General features: G+C 52.0%; 7 protein-coding genes across 7 annotated transcripts; 4 read left to right on the top strand and 3 right to left on the bottom strand.

The window, feature by feature from the left end:
* Positions 1–1,945: 1,945 nt before the first annotated feature.
* On the top strand, positions 1,946–3,436 carry P168DRAFT_230807 (phosphatase PAP2 family protein; the record flags this gene model as incomplete). Its single annotated transcript, XM_024833251.1, has 3 exons — positions 1,946–2,326; positions 2,401–2,935; positions 3,006–3,436. 3 exons carry the CDS (start codon positions 1,946–1,948, stop codon positions 3,434–3,436), a joined length of 1,347 nt encoding a protein of 448 aa, XP_024695603.1.
* A 1,320-nt stretch (positions 3,437–4,756) lies between these two features.
* On the top strand, positions 4,757–7,690 carry P168DRAFT_85625 (PWWP domain protein). Its single transcript, XM_024842181.1, has 6 exons — positions 4,757–5,289; positions 5,394–5,871; positions 6,014–6,380; positions 6,458–6,677; positions 6,734–7,146; positions 7,199–7,690. The coding sequence occupies exons 1-6, from the start codon at positions 5,139–5,141 to the stop codon at positions 7,346–7,348; spliced, it is 1,779 nt and encodes a 592-aa protein (XP_024695602.1). The 5' UTR covers positions 4,757–5,138; the 3' UTR covers positions 7,349–7,690.
* A 1,685-nt stretch (positions 7,691–9,375) lies between these two features.
* P168DRAFT_287516 (ankyrin repeat domain-containing protein) lies at positions 9,376–10,374 on the bottom strand. The gene has a single exon (XM_024836592.1). It carries the CDS (start codon positions 10,342–10,344, stop codon positions 9,451–9,453), a length of 894 nt encoding a protein of 297 aa, XP_024695601.1. The 5' UTR covers positions 10,345–10,374; the 3' UTR covers positions 9,376–9,450.
* Positions 10,375–12,152: 1,778 nt separating this feature from the next.
* P168DRAFT_308956 (Pfs, NACHT and Ankyrin domain protein) lies at positions 12,153–14,415 on the bottom strand (the record flags this gene model as incomplete). Its single annotated transcript, XM_024839249.1, has 4 exons — positions 12,153–12,460; positions 12,531–13,334; positions 13,385–14,363; positions 14,397–14,415. Coding segments are annotated over 4 exons (2,109 nt in total), but the record flags the coding sequence as incomplete, so codon positions are not given.
* Positions 14,416–15,217: 802 nt separating this feature from the next.
* Positions 15,218–17,018, bottom strand: ppmA (type 2C protein phosphatase PTC7). The gene has a single exon (XM_024836591.1). It carries the CDS (start codon positions 16,820–16,822, stop codon positions 15,497–15,499), a length of 1,326 nt encoding a protein of 441 aa, XP_024695599.1. The 5' UTR covers positions 16,823–17,018; the 3' UTR covers positions 15,218–15,496.
* A 245-nt stretch (positions 17,019–17,263) lies between these two features.
* P168DRAFT_263924 (putative pre-mRNA splicing factor) lies at positions 17,264–19,564 on the top strand. The gene is made up of 3 exons (XM_024834827.1): positions 17,264–17,555; positions 17,659–17,692; positions 17,758–19,564. Exons 1-3 carry the CDS (start codon positions 17,514–17,516, stop codon positions 19,269–19,271), a joined length of 1,590 nt encoding a protein of 529 aa, XP_024695598.1. The 5' UTR covers positions 17,264–17,513; the 3' UTR covers positions 19,272–19,564.
* Positions 19,565–19,763: 199 nt separating this feature from the next.
* Positions 19,764–20,834, top strand: P168DRAFT_287512 (J-type chaperone JAC1). Its single transcript, XM_024836590.1, has one exon. The coding sequence runs from the start codon at positions 19,868–19,870 to the stop codon at positions 20,705–20,707; it is 840 nt and encodes a 279-aa protein (XP_024695597.1). The 5' UTR covers positions 19,764–19,867; the 3' UTR covers positions 20,708–20,834.
* The last annotated feature ends 241 nt before the right edge of the window (positions 20,835–21,075 follow it).

Here is a 21,075-nt window from a genome sequence, read left to right as displayed (position 1 = left end):
TGTGTTGTTGTCGTTCAAGTCATTTGGTTTGAACTAAGTCTGTACACTAGGTGAGAACAGCTACCTTTAAATAGCGTCGTCAGGATATCGGATGTGCACCCATGCCTTCCAGATTTGGGCTTGTGCTAGTTCACTCGGTCTTCGGATAGGTATGTCGTCCGGGTGGTATGAACGTACCTCGATGTAAATCACCGTCCGGCTCGTGGGGAATTCCGATACCGGTGCTACAGATGATAGGTGTCTCTCCCCATTCTATCCTGACTTCAATCCATGGGTTTGCAAGTCTCGTCCGCTTGAAGTAGTTGGCCCTCTGCGACGGTGCGCGATGAAGTCAGCATAACGACATGGCGGACTGGTGACGTCATGCCAGGAGGAGCAGAATCCCAGACTATAATCATTGTCGGTGATTGATGTCAGTTGTCCGATTCACGGAAATAGCTTTCAATGACTTGATATTCCCTCTAGACTTGCTCTAATAACCATTCTGTGCATGATGCTCTTCTTGGGCTCACCGACGGTGGGTGATAGTTATAGGGTTGCTTAGGGCTTTGGATGGCCCGCCCTTACCCTCCATACTCAGATCGTCTCCTCGGTCCAGCTGCCTCATCCTTTCCCACGATGCTGGCTTATTTTCAGACCCAAGAAGCTCAAAACTATGTACCAGAAGCATTGTTTCGCTATTGAGCGGTGTCATCTTCCCCCAGCATGACCTGGCAGACGGATCTCACCGGAAGACCTCAACCAATCGCCCTCCTGGATGTTCCTGTATGTCCCATCAGACTGGGCCAGATGAGAAGACGTAGCACAGATGCTGTCATGCTTGACCGTCTCTTTGGTCCGATTTTCTCATGAGCAGTTTGCATTGACCATGGTCTAGCCATGTTTGGGTGGTTGTACCGAACTATAGCCACTCGTAGTCGGCCCCGACAATCGCCGTCGTCGTACAGAGATGCAGTGAGCTACACGCCAGTCCATGCTGGAATATCCAGCGGTTGGCTGCTTGATAGGTTAGTTGGCAAATACTGAGCTTGAGCTTGGAATGGTATAAGACAAATAGAGAAACATGAGGTGTTGATAGCTGGAGTGTCCTCTGCCCATACCGGTGGCACGATCTGGTGGTCAAAAGGGGAGTAAATCTCGACAAAAAACAGTTGAGTGGTTATGAAACGTGACTCAAATGATTTCCATTCCGACCGAATGTCTTGATTCTTTTCTTTTTCTTCATCCAGCCTAGGTTCGTTCCTCCACTTCGGTTCTCAAAGGGGTCTAGCCGCCGGGATGATGCTATTCGGGAAACACGGTAGGACAGCCAGGTCACACAATCCCATCAGCATCATCATCGACAGAGAGCAAAGCAATTCACTTCACGAACGCCAAGAGTGGAGACGGGACTGCTCATTCGTTCAACCCTAAATCCTTTGTATAGATCCAGGTGACTTTTCTATGTTCTGTCCCGAGGGCCAAAGAGATGGTTCCTCCCGGCCCAGGATCCCACCCACTGGTCGTTGGTCATGAGACACGAAAAACCACGGACAGAAGAGGGATGTCCAATGTATTTGCAACTTGATCTTATATGGGTTTGCATGTAATGCTTATGCAGGTATGCATGTCCACATGGAAGTACGGAATTGGCAGAGTTCCTGCCTGTTTTCACGGCTAATGGCAGTCTCTTTATCACCCTCTTTGACTTCGCTTCTCTCTTCTCCTCTTCCCTTATTCACTGCTCACTCCCTGATGTACCTGTTATTTCTGGCCTGGAATAACATGTCTAATCGTCTTCTCCCCTGTACCACTGTGCCTTCCTGATGCCCCAGCCGTGAGTGTCTGAAGCTCACCCTGCAGGTCTCGTCCTCTCTTTCTATACATTATTATTTCCGCCCTACCTTTTACTTCTCATACATCATTATCATTGACCTCATATCGACCTTCCTAATTCAAGCTTACCATGGGTGCGGGGGCGGTTTTAGAACCGCTGGTCGTGATCGTCCTTCTCTTTGGAGGGACCTGGATCAACCGTACCATGGGCAGGACGTGGGGATCTGGATCCACCGATTTTGACTCTGGCAGTTCCACCCCGACAACCTCCATCAAAGATAGCTTATTGTTAGATGGGCGACCAGCATCGCCCAGGTCTCCTAGGTCTTCCAGGTCCCCTTCTCCCCGGCTCCTGGAGGGTCGATGGCGCCAGAGACAGATTGGGCTCTTTAACTCCACCTTCACCGTGACGACCCCCGACACCGCTGTCTATCAAGACCGTCTGTTAAGCAGGTTACTCCAAAAGTTTCCGTTTCTCGTCGAATGCTGGTATTGGGCCTTGGTCTATTGGGTGGGTTCGTCCACAGTTGGTGCTGGGTTGCGACTAGGCTGGGAGAAGCTAACTCACTTGATGCATGTGTCTAGACATACCAACTAGGTCGGGCGTTCACGGCAGTCACCCTCCAAGAAGGGACTGTCGACGTCGCGAGGCAGCATGCGCTGCAGTTGATCCGCTTCGAGAAGGCAATTAGGCTGTTCTGGGAGGTTCCGATTCAGCAGGCTTTTCTTCAACATCCTGGTGTGATGAAATGGGTCAATTGGACATATTCCTTCATCCATATTCCCGGCACCATTGCCTTCCTGGTTGGACTTTACTACTATACCACCACCCGGAACCGATGCGACGAGTCCCAGCCTGAGGTACCTAGGCGCGTGATCGGCGGAACCCCAGCCGGTCCGCACCTCTATCAAGCCCGGCGAAGAACCCTAGCCATGTGCAATTTGCTCGCGTTTGTAGTCTTTACGCTCTGGCCCTGCATGCCTCCCCGTCTGTTGAGCGATCCGAACGTCGAGGGCCCCGAAGGCGAACTAGGACGCAGCTACGGCTTTGTGGATACCGTGCATGGAGCTAATGGGACGGGGAGCGTCTGGACGCAGAATCGGTTCTGTAATCAGTATGGTATGCGAGATTGAATCCGGATCAGCGAGCCACGATGTAAGGGACAAGTGCTAACTGCCGCATTTGATAGCCGCGATGCCCTCTCTGCACTTTGGCTATTCGCTCATGATCGGGCTCACGGTTATGGTTATTCCATTGCCGTCGCATCATCGACAACCGATAGGTCGCTCCCGATGGTGCATTCGCTCTCTAGGGATACCGATGCCCTCGTGGCGTCGTCTCGCGTGTCTGATGGTGGGATTCACCTATCCCCTGATGATTCTGCTGGCCATTGTTGCCACGGCCAATCATTTTATTGTGGACGCTGTGGCCGGGGCCCTGGTTTGCGTACTGGGGTGGAGATTCAACTACCTCCTTCTGAACCTGTTGCCATTGGAAGATTACTTCCTCTGGCTGGTCCGGATCCACAAACCCGAGCCCACGACCGTAGACGCCATGGGAGAGTTGGACGGGTGGATCGACGATGACGACGAGCTGGGCGGGCAGGTTCTTCCACGATGACCCTAGAAGAGAAGGGAGCCCTCACCCCCATACTGTCCTTCACCCTCATGTCGTTACGCAATACTGATGATACCCTATGGCTGCAACCTGTTGGGGGGGTGAGGGTTGTCTCTTGTCTATCATTATTACCATCTGCATCTTGTAGAACCTGATTTGGATATATCCGCTATTAATATGCATTTATCTTTATTCATTCATGTCTTGTCTTCGTCCATGTTGTTGGTATACAAAGAGAATGAATGAGTAGAGCACTGAGCAGTGTATACTACGTTCCTTCGATGGTTCCCCGAAATTCTGATATCAAGCCTCTCCTGTTCCTAATCACCTTTTGGTTCTTTGTTTGTGGTCTTATTTCATAGTATGTTTTATTTTTTAAAGTTAATATCCTCTTGGTAGTATAATTCTCGTACTATAATTTCCCCAGGTTAAAGAAATAAGATAAATTAACTGGTTGAAAGGACGGTAACATTGATACCAGATCGAGAGGGGATCGCGTAACGGGGCGGTACGGGCCGTAATGAATCCACCGGTGACTGCAGTGCTTGCTTCATCCTCCTCATTTCAACTCATTTACTCTTCGACTCATTCCCTTGTCTTCTTTCTCTCCACTGGACCTTTTCTGCTGTGTGCTGGAGTATAAAGTCCCACCGACACCCGCTCTTTCTTCCTTTTGAAAATATTCTCTTGGTTGGACCTGTGGTTTGCTACTAACGACGGATCTTGGTTATCCCTACTACACCCCAACTACAAGGTAGGTCGCATATCCCTTCAATCTACTGGCTAGACCATCGCGCTGATAAGTCTTTTAGTATTTTGCTCTGGTGCTTTCCACTATCTCTCTTACTTTTCGAAGGCTCGGCTAGGTCGTCGTGACTGGACCCTGGTGTACTCCTCGATTAGCTTCGTCTTGTCGCAGATTGTGGCGCATCCCCAGTTGACACTGGTTTGTGAGAGCGTGCCAGTCAGCTGTTCTGTATCTCCGACAGACCTCTCCGGTTTCAAGCTGTTGTGATTTGGTCTGGTCGTGGTATTCGCCCTGACCTTGTGTTGTGAGGGGAGCTGATCGACTTGGGCTGTTCATTTCGCCTCGGTCTCTCTACCTTACACTGTCAACCCCACAGCTATCGCGGGTGGTGTGGATATTGAAATCTACAACCTGTCTGCCTGTTTGACCACAAGCTTCTTGTGGACATTCATTGACACCTGTGATACGTCAAAGAGCTGTTGAACGCGTTGTCTCCGATCCGGTCGCATCGCTGAAACACCCAACTGCGACGGAACCCCAATAGCTGTCTACCGGGGAATTGCGAGCAATTGGACCATCTCCAGCTGTTGAGAAAGATCAGGTAGGAATTGTCATGAATTTTGTTCGCTTTTAACTAATTTCCTTTTGTTTGTGGAGGTCTGCAGCGGGAGCAAAACCGTTGCGTCATTTGCGGACTGGGGGAGCAACCGCCGTTCCCTTTTTTTTACGCGTTGTTCCATCTTCCCGCCTCCCGTCGCGACCTTCTCCACCACCATCTCTCTCTCTCTCTCTCTCTCTCTCTTCCCCCAATTCTCATCTTCCCTCTTCATCCTTTTCCCACTCCACCCCATCTCCGACTTTTCCACCACCACACCCTGATTGGAAAGCTAAAGCTTCTCCTCTCATTCTCCATCCCTTCTTCCTCCGTTTACGTGTTTGTGAGCTCTGTCGCGCATCATGGCTGAGGACACGCCCACCGCCGCTGCGCCCGCTGCTGAGCCGGAGCGCGCTCCTGCAGACTCTAAGGCTGGCCCCGAGGAGTCCACTCCCGAGGCTCCCAAGGAGAAAGAAGCTGAGGCGACCAATGGGTCCGACAAGAAGCCCTCTGGTAAGTCATCCGCAATTAATCCCTCCTCCTCCCCCCTTGATGGACAACCCCGACAGGGTGTGACAAGGTGGCGTGGCTAACGGTTTCCGGCTTGTTTCCGACAGAGGACGCGACCGCCACGGAAGAGAAGAAAGAATCGACGGATGCTTCCGCCGAACAAGCTCCTGCCCCCACGACCGACGCGAAGGAGCAGTCCGAGGAGAAGGCTGCGCCTGCCGAGTCGGAGGCCGCGCCCGCTGCGGACGTCACCGCGACTCCCGCGTCCGCCAAGAAGTCGGGAGGATCCAAGCGCAAGTCTACCGGCGGCGCGTCGGACAGGAAGTCGCTGAGCCGGAAGAAGTCGATGTCTCGCGTCACCCACCTGCACGCGCAGCCGGGCGAGTACTACCTGGCGCGTCTCCGCAGCTTCCCGCCGTGGCCCTCCATCGTCTGCGATGAGGAGATTCTCCCCGAGTCTCTCCTCGAAACGCGTCCGGTGTCGGCCAAGCGCACCGATGGAACTTACCGCGAGGACTACGCCGACAGCGGCAAGCGGGCTCACGAGCGCACCTTCCCCGTGATGTTCCTGGAGACGAATGAATTGTGAGTCCCATCGCTTCGTACGATCCTATTCGCGATCTTCATTTTATTCGTCTATTTCATCTATTGCTATGTTTTTTTATCTTTCCGTTGCTTCCGACTTTTCCTGCACCTTTCACCGCCAGAGACTAATCATCGGATATAGCGCGTGGATCCCGAATATGGACCTGTCTCCGCTGGATCCCGAGTCCTGCAAGGATGTGTCGCCCAAGAGCAAGGGCAAGCTGCTCCTGGCTGCCTACGCGGTTGCTTCCGAGGCGCATGATCTGCAGTATTTCAAGACCCTGCTCGCCGACCACCAGCGCGCGCTCGAACAGGAGATCGAGGAGAAGGAAGCCCAGGCGGCTGCCAAAGCCGAGGCCAAGGCCGAACGGGATGCGAAGAAAAACAAGCGGAAGAGCATGGAGATCGTCGACGATGAAGATGTCGATATGGAGGACGCGAATGCGGAATCCAAAAAGTCCAAGAGCTCGAAGAAGCGCAAGAAGGATGTGGAGACCGAGGACGACAAGGTTCGTGCCAGCCCCAGACAAGCCCCGAAACCGACCTTTTCCTCTCCCTCCTGAACTAACATATCCTCTACGCACAGCCGGCGAAGACTCCCAAGACCAGCACGAAGCTGAAGTTGACGACCCCCAAGACCCCGGCCAGCGAAACGAAGAAGACCCCCTCCAAGAGCAAGCAAGCGGGCGGCAGCAAGAAGGCTGGCAAGGCCAGCGCCAGTGAAGCTGAAGAGGAGGCCGCGCCAGCCAAGGGATCGGCGAAGCCGGTTAACCCGGAGGAGGCCAAGGCGAAGCGGGAGAAAGAAAGTATGACAACACTCTAGACTCTCAGGTGCAAGCAAAAACTAACGATCTTGTTGCAGTCCTTTTCGTCCGTCACAAGCTCCAGAAGGGGTTCATTTCTCGCGATCAACCGCCCAAGGAAGAGGAGATGAACGCCATGTCCACCTACTTCACCAAGCTCGAGAATTACGAGGATCTGGAGGTGTCGGTCATCCGCGCCACCAAGATCAACAAGGTCCTGAAGATGATCGTGAAGCTGAACACGATCCCGCGCGACGAGGAGTTCCGATTCCGCGAACGCGCCATGAACATCCTGACCAAGTGGAAGAACGTCCTGGACACCGATGTCGGCACCCCGGTCGCTGAGGAGAAGGAGAAGGACGAGAAGCCCAAGGCCAACGGCGTGCAGAAGGAGGACAGCGTGGAGACCCCGGCGAAGGAGACCGACGGCGAGAAGGAGAAGGAGGAGGAGTCCAAGGCTGAGAAGACCGAGGCCGCTGACGAGCCGATGCCCGATGCGGACGCCGAGGATAAGAAGGCGTCAGCCGACGAGCCTGCCGCGGAGGAGACCGACAAGACGGCTCCCAAGGTGGACGAGGAGGCAAACAAGGAGAAGGCCGAGGAGGAGAAGACCGAGGAGAAGACTGCTGCAGCGGACTCATGAGGACGGGGAAACAACATTAGAGCACAAATGATTTGAACCATTTTCTTTCTTATTTCTTTTTTTGCTGTTGTTTCCTGCCCAACAACTAACTTTATCATGTCTACTTTTGCTGCTTCCCTGGTCTTGATCCGGTTGATAATGTTACTCGCATTGGTTTTAGTTCGTCTTTTCTACTTTCTTCGACTTGTTTTCTATTCACCCTGTCTGTTGTATGCTGGTTTTTCTTGTGCTTTTCATCTGCTTTGTCTGTAATCAATTATGCTGCTTATTTATTTCACTTTACCTTTATTCCAAGGCATTTTTATTATTGGGATTGAATCAAATTCATAGCGGAGAAATACTGAGAAAATCCAGAAGTTAAACATAAGTCGAGACAAAAGAAGCAAAAAAAAAAGAGAAGGAGAAAGCTAGTCAATTGTTAGTTTCGCCCGTGTGTACTGTCTTCCTTCCATTCACGCAACTCACCTGTATGTGCGTATGTCCCTTGTCTTGAGGGGTCTTCTCAACGTTGCGAATAGGGACAAATAGAAAGAAGGAAGGATGGAGATATTGGGTCTGGAAGAGGCTGTGGGGGATGATGGATGAAGGGGAGATTGGTAGGTCAGTTGGCAATCATGAGATTATTACAATCCATAGTTCGCGCCGCGGTCTCGCGAGCTAAACCAATAGTAAGATCTGGTTAACATTCTGCGAGAATGATCTTGGTGCTTGCTAGAAGCGGTGACAGAAGTAGAAAAGGGACAGATTCTAAACCAGCAGGATCTAAACATGTTTGGTCGCTGTTGCATCGATGATATATCAGCTTTGAGTAGTATGGATGCTTTTTTTAGGGAACTGATATGTTTGGATCATATTTAATACCTTCGTTATTGCCTTTACAATGGCCTCGCATGCCTTTTACGCTTACTATGAGAGCATACCTGGGAAACAGGATTAACACTGCTACCGTAAACCTTTAAGGTCTCCAGGAGAATGGCGGTATATGTGGTTTTGAATTTGATAAGTTGACTTCATGGCTATTTCTCATCTGTGGACCAAGGCCTGATTACCCTCTCTACCACGATATCTTTACCCTTCAAGGTTCTTTTGTGAAGCACATGTAGCTTGTCGTGACATCGAGAGCCACTCCGGAAACATTCAAGACAGATATTAAAGCCTCCGTCACGCGGATTCACGCAAATTGAACAGTGATAATGGGAGTCGGAGTCATGTATATCGCAAGCACAGATTTTACACTTGAAGGACACACAGTCAACTTTGCAGAGGCGATCTCTCAGACATTCATCGCAGATACCGCAGGATTTCTTGGACGGGCCTGAGCAAACATCACAGTGAGGAGAGTTCGGGTCTCGTATTTCGCAGCAGCAGTCGTCACAATACAGGGGTGCGCAGTTGATATCAGAGGCACCAGAGGAATAGTGTTGAAGTGTTTGATTTTGGTCGCGCAGTAAGAATGCAATTCTTTCGAGTCCTGAATCCTGGGCAACAGATAGAGCAGTTCGTTGCGCAGAAGTCAAGGTATGTGCTGCAGCACTACCATACTGGAGAAGGGTCTTGACAGCCCTTTCGTGTCCATTCATAGTAGCGAAGAACAATGGAGTGCGATCATTCTTATCGGCCAAGTCAACCGTTGCTTGATGGTCCAGGAGAATCTTCATGAGAGGCCCCTGCCCATCTTCTGCTGCCAGGGAAAGAGGCGTTCGGCCATGATGACCTCGGATATCTGGGTCAGCACCGGCTTCCAAAAGAGCCCTCGCGCATGATAATGTTCTTCTATCCGTTGCGAGAAAAAGTGGTGTGACGGGTTTCCCCTTGTATTTGTTGCTATGTTGATGGTTCGGGTCGGCTTGCGCTTGCAATAACATTCTGACAACCGCTATGCGATTGTTGTATACAGCCCACCATAGAGCAACTCCTTTCAGGTTGTCTTCCACTATATCTTCTGCAAGTCTTCTAACAGTCGGTAAAACCCCGTCACTTGCTGCTTCTATGAACAGAAATTCGGTGTCTTTGGAGCTTAGCTTTAGTCCCTTCTCTCTGAGAATCTCTACCACATTGTGACGACGCCATCTGATCGCTCCCCGCAATGGACAGTCACCGTCGTCACTTTTCAGGCTGGGATTGGCACCATAGTCAAGTAATAGATTGACTATCGCTTCGTGTCCGTATTGTGCGGCGATCAATAACAGAGGCTGGTTGGACACCGTAAGGGACACAGTCCGGGCGAAACAATCCTGATCCCGTTTTCCACTTCTTTATGTTGTTCGTCAGACGACAGTTGCAGTCAGCACCTTTATCAAGCATAAATTTGACGACGTCCTTAAGGCCTGTGCATGCGGCTGTAAACATAAGCTTCGTGCCGTCTTCGTCAACTATATAGTGCTGACCAAGGCCATCGTTGAGCAGTATTTTGACGGTGTCGTCCTGCTTGTCAAGAATTGCTTCTCGTAGCGGATTATAGATCATATCTTTGTCGAGGCTTCTCTCAAGTAAGAGCCTGATGGCGGCGACTTTCCTCGTGCGGACGGCCTGGAGCAGAGAAGCCTCATAATTTGCAGGTGACCACCCTGCATATTGTGAGAAAGCTGCGATGACATTTTCGCTGCTGCAAACAGCAAGCTCCAATGGCGACTTTCGTCTGCTCCAGTCTTCTTCCAATATAAAATATTCATCGCGCCCTTCCTTTTTCCAGCGTCTCCAGAAACCTGTAATGTTCATGCTTAAATCGACTTTGTGCTTGAGCAAGAGTAAAACCAACTCCTCACTTTGCTGAAAAAGTGCCCATGATAAAGCCGTGCGGCCGATCCTGTCTTCCAAATTTGGATTGGCGCCTGATTCAAGTAAGGTCCGGGCCAATGGTTCGTTATCCTTTTTGATTGCTACAGCAAGCGCTGTGGCACCGTTCCTGTCTTTGTGATTTGGATCAACACCATTCAGAAGGAGCTGACTTGCCATATGGGAGTGATCATTTCGTACTGCCCATAGCAGACAATGACCACCAGACGCTCGAATGAGGTCAGCATCCATGCATGAAACGTTTTTTTGCACAAGCGCGAGATCACGACAGACAGTTTCACGGATAGGGTCATTTGCCAAAGTAGCTTCCTGTATGAAATTATGTAATTGGTGATCGTCCATCTCTGTGGATAAAAGCAAAAGGCCTCGGCCAAACATGTCCCGGCATGACAGCTGGTGAGGATGCTTTCTGCCGAGGAGATAGAACATTTCCTTATGGCCATTCTCCAATGCGTAGGACAGTGGTGTCTGTCCGGTGAGATCTTTTGAGCTCGGCATGGCGCCTTTTTCGAGCAGACGGCGGGCGATTGCCTCACACCCGCGTTCGGCAGCGATGGAAAGCAGCGTCCTTCCAGCTTCATCACAACAGTCTGGCTGGGTATCCTCCAAAAGAATTTCGACTACCATCTCGTAGCCTTCATCGCAGGCCCATAGCAATTGTTGTTTCTGTCCTTCGCCAGTGGCGGCTGTGTAGAGCAGCAGGTGTCTGCAAATGGTTCGATTTCCTATCATCGCCGCAAGTGAGAGTGGCGTCACGTCAACTGCCCGATCCCGGAATTCTCGAATCATTTTTCTCCGTCCTTTTAAAGGCCAGCTATCCAGAGGGATTGTTGGTATTGCATCCAGCTCACGACATAGGACCCCGATGTCTGGGCTGGCGCCGCTTTCGAGGAGAGCCTTGACAGTTTCAACTTGATTATAATAAATGGCAATCAGCAATGGTGTCAATCCCCAAGATTCTTTTGAATCAGAATCAATTCCTCTTTGAATGAGAAGCTTGACTATTTTCTCTTGACCATTATGCGCCGACAGTAATAGGGCCACCTGATTAATGTGTCTTGCGCCATCATGATCAGCCGTCCGGTCCAAAAGAACCTTGACTGTCGCTTCGTGGCCCGCTTCAGCAGCAAGGCACAATGGAGCATGGCGGATCCTGTCACTGTACCATGATGACTGGCCCCCACAGTAGGTTGGATCTACCCCAGCATCTAATATGACCTCCACTATCCCAATCTTTCCATGCTCTGCCGCGGTTTGAAGGCAATCTCCGAGATACTCCGGCGAGTCAACTTGTAAGCCATATGTCTTTTGCAATAAAAGTTTACATATTTCCTCATTGTCTGCCCAAACGGCGGCCTGAGAAAGTGGCGTGGTCCCTTCTTCATCACCCACATTAGGATCTGCCCCTTCATCTAGCAGAAGCTTGACCATTCCCACATCACGGTTTGTAACAGCCACGAGTAAGAGTGTTGTACCGAATCTGTCCTTCGTCTCAATAGAGGCCCCATGATCCCTGAGGAGCTTTACAACATCTTTATGGCCTCGTTTCACAGCCAGTGCAATCGGCGTTTCGTCCTTGTCATTTTTAGCGTTAGGATCCGTGTCTATTAGAAGCCTTTCAACAACCGCTGTAAACCCAAGATATGCTGCTAGGTGAAGGCCCGTGTTTCTCTTCGGAACGAATCTACAATATAGTTTCAACTTAATGGACCTTAGAGCTTGGAAGCAGGCAGAGACCTTTCGAACATCCTTCAAGAAATCATACAACAGGTTCTCATCGACGGGCTGTAATCGAGCATGGAAGTCCCAGAAAAGGGCCGCATGCTTATATAACGGATTCTCTTCTAACCGTTGGTAATATTCATACTTTTGGCAGGCCCCCGTTTCAAACGCATCGAAGTTCAAACAGGTGATGTACGTTTGCGCAATCTCGGCATGGGCATTCGGAAACCAATCTGTCCACGTCTGCTCGAAGTATTCCTGGGTTGTATAATGAACTAATCGAATGATATGGCTATGTTCGTCAAAAGTGACAAGGCCTGCACACGCCGAAATTAGGCATTCAATGTCTGGCAGGTTTTCTTCGTCGAAGGCCGAGGAGCCAATTTCAACCCCGAGAGCGTGCTGCAACTGTGAGAGTGTAAGACGCTCTTTCGAACATACCAGCCATGACAACACCTTTTTAGCAAAAGTCTGGGAATCCTGGCTATTGATTCTCTCCATCGTGGCCTGATATGCCTGATTATAGGCACTAGAGCCTGTCGGTAATCCTTTCAATGCGGACTTTATTGATTTCACAGACGGCTTGTTTTTCAGAGAGTCGATGGAAAGCTTAGCCAGTAAAAACCTGGATCTCAATGTCAATATTGTGCATACTCCACTCCGTCTTTGGTGATTGCAAGCAAGGTCGAACATACATTCCATCAATTGCCTTGGCAATGCTTTCAATTATCAGCTCCCGGAGGTTGGCATCCTTTCTGACAAAAGGACGCAGTTTGGCGATTTGGCCCGAGAGGTACGATTTCACGTCATCAGGGTGAGCCCGAATTTCCAGCCACGGGTACTGCTCAAACTGCGATGTGATATCCGGGACGAGCCTCGACGTGGCAAAGAGACTAAGTCGACAATTCGATTGTAGATCAAAAATTTGCGATAAAATGCTAGTACGAACTTCTGCCTCGCATTCGTCTAGCGCATCGATCATAATGTAGATTCGAGATAACTGGCTCGCCACCAGATTTACCCATTGGTATATATCATCGAGCTGCGGTCGTCGTCTCTTATTCTCTCTGTACCGAGCAAAATATTCTCTGATGGCGCCAGGAATCTGCGGCATACTCTGGACTAATTGCTTCAAAAGACATGCCATAAAGGTGTCCTCCGTGATGATAGACTGCTGACTGAAGTTGCAGAAAAAATAGGCTATACCGACTGCTGGCGTGTCCAGGAATTGTTGCTGAAGGTGGTCAACCACAATAGAGGTCATTACAGTCTTTCCTGCCCCGGGTAATCCTGGACAAAACAGAATTTGACTTCCATCTACCCAGGATCTGAACTGTTCCGTTTCCAATAGGTATCGCCCAGAGCCCTTATGCCTTTGTTTCAATGTGTCGGCCTGGACAGCCCCTTCATCCCGAGTTGAGATAAACTCCAGTATATCCTGGCGCTCATGGTCATCGACAAAATTGACAAGTTTCTCAAGATTTGGGACATATGCCAATCTATCTAATGGTAAGATTTTATCAAATAAGAGATAGAATTATAAACATACCTTGTCACTTGGTCAATTGGGAGGTGGGAAAGAAGCTCTCTAGCATAGGCCGCTGCCGCTGCCGCTGCATATCCATGCCAGTCATCGTTCTTATGCGAGTCGCAATAGTCGGACACTCCCCGGATTGCCAGACAAGGGAAATCAGCCAGTGCACCCGCAGCCTCCATCTCAAAACACAATATGCCATGCTCCTGTGCTAGGCGGTCTCTTACAACCCCATCCTTGATCACGAGTTCTCCTGAGGCAATTGTTCCTCTGTGGACCACTATGAGAGGGAGGGCATCTTTGTCTGCCTCCTCTGCAAGACTGTCTATTATCCTTTGATCGGTGTCACATTCACATTGACGGCAAGAAACCCCACGCACCCGATGCACATACTCGGGTGGGTACAGGTGATCCTTGTCGGCGCCAGGGTACCGAAATCGTGACATCTTTGGGGCAGTCGTGTCAATTCGCATAATGTTTTCAGCGAGCGGGTCGCGTCGCCATCTTGCTCTTTTTGCTGCCAGGACTTGGGCGGCCTGGAGCAAGACCGGAGGAGGGGGCGCCAGAGCTCCCGTGCGTTCAAACTGTCCGTTATAGGCCTTCCCGTGGTCGTATTGTATCACGCCAGAATGTATACCAGTTGGTTTGCTGACGACCACATCACCAAGATGGATTCTTCCCTCTTCGGGCATTTCTCCTTGCTCGGTGGTTCCAGGGACCCCGCCGCCGATCCCAACCAGCAGACCAAAACGGACGTGGGGAAAGGTCATTCTCATCTGGGTGACGACTGTCGCTGCGGCGTTGTTTCCGGGTTTCCATAATCCTGCAATCACAACGTTCTTCCCGGCGATACTACCAAGATTGTAAACGTTATGATCGCTAGGCGGCTGAGGAAGGCCCTCGTGCTCTTCATCAAGCATCTCCAACGCAGCAATCAGTTCCACCTCCAACGGGCAAATCCATCCCACTGTGTAGTCCTCGTGAGTGAAACCCCCTTTCAAAGATGGTACATCTCCACAGAGGGTACTTTGGGCGTCTTCACGCATTGCTCCGTGCAGTCAGCGTATATATTCTTTTTTTTTTTTTTTTTGGCGTGGTCATGTAGCAAGTAGAATGTTGGGGATATCAGTCAGTTCAAGCCCTCCCAAACTGCCGTTTGGCTTTTTGGTGGAATAGCTAAGATATATTACCTGCAACTTGCAGAGTACTCAACAGCAGTGTATATCCTGTCGGGGGCGTTCAATATTCTCTTCAGGAAGACCGAGTGAATTCTGCGAAGGTGGAGCCTGAAGACGTTCCGCGAGGCTGAAGCACGGGGATAAGGCGCTGGCGCAAAAGGAATATATATGAGCCAATGGTGGACTAGACACGGCCGTGCTGCGCTAGACCCCGCGTGCATGACCCCTGTGTAGAAAGGACCGACGAAAAAAGTTCTAAAAATGATTAAATCCAGACTAAAGTAGTTGCGAAAGGTTGCAAAATGATTGAGATACAAACAGTCAAATGTGTGAGAAAGGACGCTGCAGGTCAGCTGACATGCCAGCAGATTGCAGTCACTTCCAAAAAGGGCAGGGACCAGGGACCAGGGACCTGGGTGCTCCTAACAGTTTGTATAGTAGGTAGCTCCATTGAGTATACTAGATACATTTGATGTCTGTTTTGGAAACAATGGTCAACTCCTAGTATAGGTCGATTCGAATTCTGTAGCACTGTGTGGATGGAGAAATTGTTGTATAGTGCAAATAATACATAGCACATGAAGGACTTGCGTCGCGAATCTATATCGTCTAGCTGGTAATTCAAGTAAGAGTGTTCAATCCAATCCAATCCGATCCAATCCGTAATGACACCACATGTTATAAAACAGATAAAACCCACGCCTGATGCGGTTCCCCGTCCCTGTCCTTGTTTCTATGTATATGCTAGACCGTGTCTCTATATAGCAGTGTTGATGCGAGATAGATGATATAGCCATGGACTAATGAAAAGAAAAGAATGCAACCAGTCATGCAGATCACCCAACCGAGACATAAATGGAAAGAAAAGATTATATAATGATCGTTCGGAGACGCCAGGAATCTTGGTATCGAAGAGGACAAGAAAAAGATAAGAGAATCATGAACAAATTCAAAGACGGGATTCACGACCCCCTGCCTTCGGCCCCGTCAAGGACTCATCCACCGCGACGATGGCGATGACACAAATGTCGTCGATCTTGCCCCCGCGGTAGTAGTCGCCCGGGTAGTAGCGCTGGGCTTCCTTGGCGAAGGGCCCATCCCGGCGGATATCCACGCTGGCCAGTTTGGCCTCGCCGGCGATGCTGGAGGCGAGGAACGACTGGAGCGTGTAGGGCTGGTCACCCATGGGGCTGGGCGCACCGGCCGGCAGCAGCGAGCTGAGCCCAACCGGCCCCGTCAGCTGGTCGAGTTGGTCGGAGGGCCGGATGCCCATTTCCGGGGTGGCGTCCCAGGCCCCCGTCAGCACCATGCGGCTGGTGACCAGCTTCAGGATATCCTGGTTGTTGAGGTTGTCGTAGACGCCGTCGGTGGCCAGCATCAGCACATCGCCGTGCTGCATCTGCAGCGAGGTGACGGCGGCGTCGCGCGGGAAGTCCTCGAGGAAGGCCCCGCCGAAGATGGAGGCCTGCGCCCGCATACGCGGCGGGATGATGCTGAGCTGGTACGGTGTGTTGAAACCGTGCGTCTGCGGCGCCGAGTAGTGGTGGACGGCCGCCAAACGCAGCAGCACGGAGCCCGAATCGCCTAGATTGGCTAGCTCCACCCGGCCGTCCTCTAGGCCCACGCCGACGGAGGCCGTGCTGCCCCCCGCGCGGACGGTCTTGTCGGCGACGACCCGATCGTAACCGGCCTGGAGTAGCTGCTTTGCGCGCAACTGCTCGACAGGAGCATCCCATTCCAGCGCTGACTCGGCCATGTAGTTGCACAAAGCGTGCGAGAAATCGGCCGGATCGACGCGGGACTCGGACCACCCCCCGACACCATCCGCCACGGCGAAGGCCACGGCCCCCTGCTTCTCGGGGGTGTGTCCGACTCGGCTGACGAAGAAGGCATCCTCACCACTGTCCGGTCGCCGTTTCCGCCGCAGAGCCGGGTCCGTCACATCCGGCGCCACTCCCAGCGCATCCTGGCGATCGGGGAAGAAGTTGTATGCATTCTTGGCGGGGACGAAGGGACGGCCTTTGCCGGAGGAGGACGCCGCGACCCGGTAGGAAATCCGCGAGGGCGCAGACGAATCACGCGACGGAGTAGAATGAAAGGCGCGATGGGACGAAGTCGAAGAGGACGTCGAGAGCAGGAACCGGCGTCGAGCGGAAGAGGCGGAGGGGCGACAAGGGGACGATCCTAAGAAAAACCCGGATAACTCGCCCACCAGGGAAGAGACGCTACTGCCGGCATGACCGCAGGCTCTGGAAGGGGGCGCCAAATGGATCATCAGCAGGACGAGCGAGGTTGTGTTGTGGTTGTGTGGAAATCGCGGTGACCGTCTTAAACCGATCCTTATCTGATCGCCCTCGAACCGACAAGATAGAGATAGAGGGGGGAGTTTACAGGAAGACAATCCCAGCAACCAAATGAGAGTGGAGAAGAAGAGAAAGGATCCAATATAGGAGGAAGAGAAGTTGAAAAAGGGAAAGAAGGGTGAGGAGTGAGAGAGGAAGAAGAGAAGAAGAAGAAGAAGAAGATAGAGAGATAGAAAGATGAGAAAAAAAGGATCGGAGCGACTGACCGCCTTGGGTTATCAATCACTTTATCGAGATTTTTCTTCTGTTTCATTTCAATTGATCGAGAGATGGGAATAAATTCATTTCTATTTATATATTTGTAATAAATTATTGATTTATTATTTATCAATAAATCGAACCAAATACACCGTCCGTGGGGCGTCTATATAGTGCTTCTCTCCTCCGGAGCTTTATCAGGATCAACTTCCGCTCTACGGATCTCTTCCTTCATTTTCTCTTTCTACGAATTCATCTAACTCCATCTCCTTCCAACCCCAACAACTCCCCACTTTTGACCCTCTTTGGATTGGCATTGCTATTGTTTTGGGTCTCACCACCAGTGCGCTTATTATTCACCGAATTATCCGTCTTCTTCCCCTGCGAGGGGCGTGATTCGCCATTATGATGCACCCCTCCAGACAGGCCTATGTCGAGGAGGCTGAGGTATGCTGACCTTCTCGCATCATTGATTTGATCGCATTTTCAAAAGACACCGTCTAGTGCTTATGCATCCCGCAACTGACCTTGTATGCGGCGATTACTCTAGGACACCGACATGGGAATTGATCTAGCCAATATACGTAAGCAATCCATCCGCGGGAGTGATCTTGAAGTACACTCCAATCTGACAGTCCCTCCCTTCTAGCCGTCGATCATGATTATGACCTTCCTTCTTCCGCCGCCGGCATCCCCGCCGCGAGGGCCTCGGCCATCCTGTCCCAGTTCGAGCGCAAACGACGAGCCGCCGCCATGGCGGTGCCCACCGACGATAGCCGAGTGCGAGCCCGCCTGCGCGAGCTCGGGGAACCCATCACGTTGTTTGGGGAAGGCCCAGGAGACCGAAGAGACCGACTACGCGAGCTCTTGACCGACCTGGCGGAGCGACAGGATGCGGCGGATGCCGATGTCGAGATGCGCGAATCGACCACCGAGCTGGGCGCGGAGGAAGAGGATGAAGGCGAGCAGCAGGAGGAGTTCTACACGGAGGGATCCGATGCTCTTCTCAACGCTCGGAAAGAGATCGCGCGTTTCTCTCTTCCGCGCGCAAAGGCCCGCGTGGCCCGCCAACGCGACGAATCCACGATCCCTCTCCGCACGCACATTAAGCATCGCAAGGCTATCAAAGAGAAGCTGCAGGGTTTCGACCTCTACGGGTCCCAGATCGCCGGCGATCGCCCCGTCAGTATCTGCCGATTCGCACCCGACGGCCAGACCATCGCTACGGGCAACTGGGGCGGTGGTATCAGCCTGCTCACCGTGCCCAACCTCGAGGAGAAGCGGTCCTTCAAAGGCCACGCAGATCGCGTGGGGGGTCTGGCTTGGTACCCCGGGGCCACACTGCCCACCTCCAACGTGTCAGAGTCGTCGGTCAACTTGGTGTCCGGCGGCGGCGAGGGAGACGTGGCTTTGTGGTCGCTGGACCAGGACCAGCCGTTGGCGACGCTCCCCGGGCACAGCGGCCGGGTGTGCCGCACCGAGTTCCACCCGTCGGGTCGCTATCTCGCGTCCGCCTCATACGACACCACCTGGCGGCTATGGGATGTCGAGACGTCGCGCGAGTTGCAGCTCCAGGAAGGTCACTCGCGCGAGGTCTACACGGTGGCCTTCAACGAGGACGGATCGCTCCTAGCGAGTGGAGGCCTGGACAGTATTGGTCGCATTTGGGATCTGCGCACCGGCCGCACCGTCATGATCCTTGAGGGCCACATCCGGGAGATCTACGGTCTCGACTGGGGGGTGGACGGCTACCGCGTGCTGACCGGGTCCGGCGACGGCTGGGTCAAGTGCTGGGACCTGCGGCAGGTTCGGAACACGGGGGGCATCGGCGCCCACAAGAGCGTCGTGTCCGACCTGCGATGGTACAAGGGCGGGGAATCGTCATTCCTGCCGGCGGCCGAGGGCGCGTCCGGCCAGATGGAGGTCGACGGCGGCGCGGGCGACCCGCCGGCTGCTCCTGTGCAACCGAAGAAGTCGGGCACGTTCTTCGTGAGCAGTGGATTCGACAAGAATGTCAACGTTTTCAGTGCGGATGACTGGTCGCTCGTGAAGACCCTTAGTGGTCATTCGGGCAATGTGCTCAGTACGGATATCAGCAGTGATGCCCAGTGGATTGCGAGCTGCGGTCATGACCGGACAGTCAAGCTCTGGGGGATTGAATAATTAGCGAGTTGTCAGAACAATATAATATCCGACCCTCAACTATTTTCACCAGATTTGACCTGGAAGCCTGTGGTCTCGACAGGCTGGGCGTACAACGCGCGGTACCGCTCACACGTGCAGGTACCTCTCTTGCTCTTAATAACTGGGACGAAGGCTACTGTCGATACATGAATCCCAATGGCTGAGACCGACCCCAACAGATGGAGCATGGATGTACGATCAAGAAAGCCGCCTTGAAGATGCATGAACTGAGTTTCTATCCACCGTCAATCATGAGTTATAAAATTCTCAACATGCTATATACAATTGTGCCTGTAGAGCCTCCCTTCACTATCAGTGCCATCAGTGCCATCAGTCTTTGCCTTGTGTACCTCGATTTACTTGAAAATGACGTCACAGGCTACGGATTGCTGACTCATTCCACGTGACTTCTCCGGTATCTTTTATCGTTCTTCTTCGCCTTCATCTCCCTCACCATCTTACTGTATATACCACTAGCATTGCATTCACACGGAGACCTCGTCTAGAAACTAAATTTTACGACTTCTGTTCTGTATACAAATCTGCCATATTCCCGACTCTTCCACACACCCGACATGAGCTCTTCCATGCGCGCCCCGAGACTGCTCCAGCGGCTGTCCGTCCCGCGCCCAGCAGCCGGTCCTTCGCGGCCATTGCTGTCCAGAGCCTCCCAAGCCCGCCAGACATGCTGTACACTCTGCCAATTCCGATCGCAGACCTCTCCTCGCCACTACACAACGATGTACCAACAAACGCGACGCCTAACCACCACCGCACCCACCGCATCCCCCGCACAAAACACCAACACCAAAGAAGACATCCACGCAACCACATCCACCCCCACCCCCGACATAACAAACTACTACACAATGTTCCCGAACACCATTCCATCCGGCCCACCCCCCGCCTCCCCCTTCGCGATCCCCATCGCCGACCTCCGCCGCGAATTCCTCAGCCTCCAAAACGTAATCCACCCCGACAAATACCCGCAAGGCGCCGAGAAGCAGCGCGCAGAGGCCCTCTCAGCGCGCACCAACGAAGCCTTCCGCACGCTGGCGGACCCGCTCTCGCGCGCGCAGTACCTCCTGCGCGAGATGCACGGCATCGACGTCACTGCTGAGGACGGCGCGTCGAAGCATGCGCTTGATCCTGAGACGCTGATGGAGGTGATGGAGGTGCAGGAGACGATTGAGGAGGTGGGGACGGCGCCTGATGCGGAGGGGACGATTGTGCAGATGAAGAAGGAGAATGATGAGCGGGTGAGGGATTGTGTGGAGGCGCTTGGGGAGGCGTTTGATAGGGGCGATGTGGAGACTGCGAGGAAGGAGTGTGTGCGGTTGCGGTTTTGGTATAGTGTTGGGCAGGGATTGCATGAGTGGGAGCCGGGGATGACGGAGATTAGACTCGTTCATTAGGTTTGATGTGGTAGTTTTGGATAATGTGGTTGTTTAGATGGGGTGCATGTATAGATTAGGATGTTGGATTTTGCATGTATGTATGACTTCTTTCTCTTACAATGTAGTCAATATAGAGCGTGCAGTCATTATACCGTTGTCCTTGGCAGTCAATGATACCTCAGGCCTCTCACTCACATTTGGTCAACATCTAGCACTCATAATCCACCCCCAATCGTCCAATGCAGCCATGAGACACCATGAGACACCATGTGCTAAAGGAACTTACTACTAATATATCAAGGCAAACCCTTTCATCCCATAAAACTATTCTCATAGTCTAAAGCATCATATCATTCTTATCCAGCGCAGTATAAGAATTGGAACGT

This window comes from Aspergillus campestris (genome assembly GCF_002847485.1).
Source record: "Aspergillus campestris IBT 28561 chromosome Unknown P168scaffold_2, whole genome shotgun sequence".
Lineage (NCBI taxonomy): Eukaryota > Fungi > Ascomycota > Eurotiomycetes > Eurotiales > Aspergillaceae > Aspergillus > Aspergillus campestris.
The sequence above is the reverse complement of the archived record's forward strand: the minus strand, read 5'-3'. Positions and strand labels throughout refer to the sequence as shown.

What these genes read in the sequence shown, in the direction of transcription:
- P168DRAFT_287516 (XM_024836592.1), bottom strand. Translation starts at nt 10,344, where the DNA reads ATGGATGCTGACCTCATTCGAGCGTCTGGTGGTCATTGTCTGCTATGG.
- P168DRAFT_85625 (XM_024842181.1), top strand. Translation starts at nt 5,139, where the DNA reads ATGGCTGAGGACACGCCCACCGCCGCTGCGCCCGCTGCTGAGCCGGAG. An exon ending in TTCCTGGAGACGAATGAATT is followed by an intron (nt 5,872 to 6,013) that starts GTGAGTCCCATC and finishes CATCGGATATAG; the next exon opens with CGCGTGGATCCCGAATATGG. An exon ending in CCAAGGCTGAGAAGACCGAG is followed by an intron (nt 7,147 to 7,198) that starts GCCGCTGACGAG and finishes AGAAGGCGTCAG; the next exon opens with CCGACGAGCCTGCCGCGGAG.
- ppmA (XM_024836591.1), bottom strand. Translation starts at nt 16,822, where the DNA reads ATGATCCATTTGGCGCCCCCTTCCAGAGCCTGCGGTCATGCCGGCAGT.
- P168DRAFT_287512 (XM_024836590.1), top strand. Translation starts at nt 19,868, where the DNA reads ATGAGCTCTTCCATGCGCGCCCCGAGACTGCTCCAGCGGCTGTCCGTC.
- P168DRAFT_263924 (XM_024834827.1), top strand. Translation starts at nt 17,514, where the DNA reads ATGATGCACCCCTCCAGACAGGCCTATGTCGAGGAGGCTGAG. An exon ending in CCTATGTCGAGGAGGCTGAG is followed by an intron (nt 17,556 to 17,658) that starts GTATGCTGACCT and finishes CGATTACTCTAG; the next exon opens with GACACCGACATGGGAATTGA. An exon ending in AATTGATCTAGCCAATATAC is followed by an intron (nt 17,693 to 17,757) that starts GTAAGCAATCCA and finishes CCTCCCTTCTAG; the next exon opens with CCGTCGATCATGATTATGAC.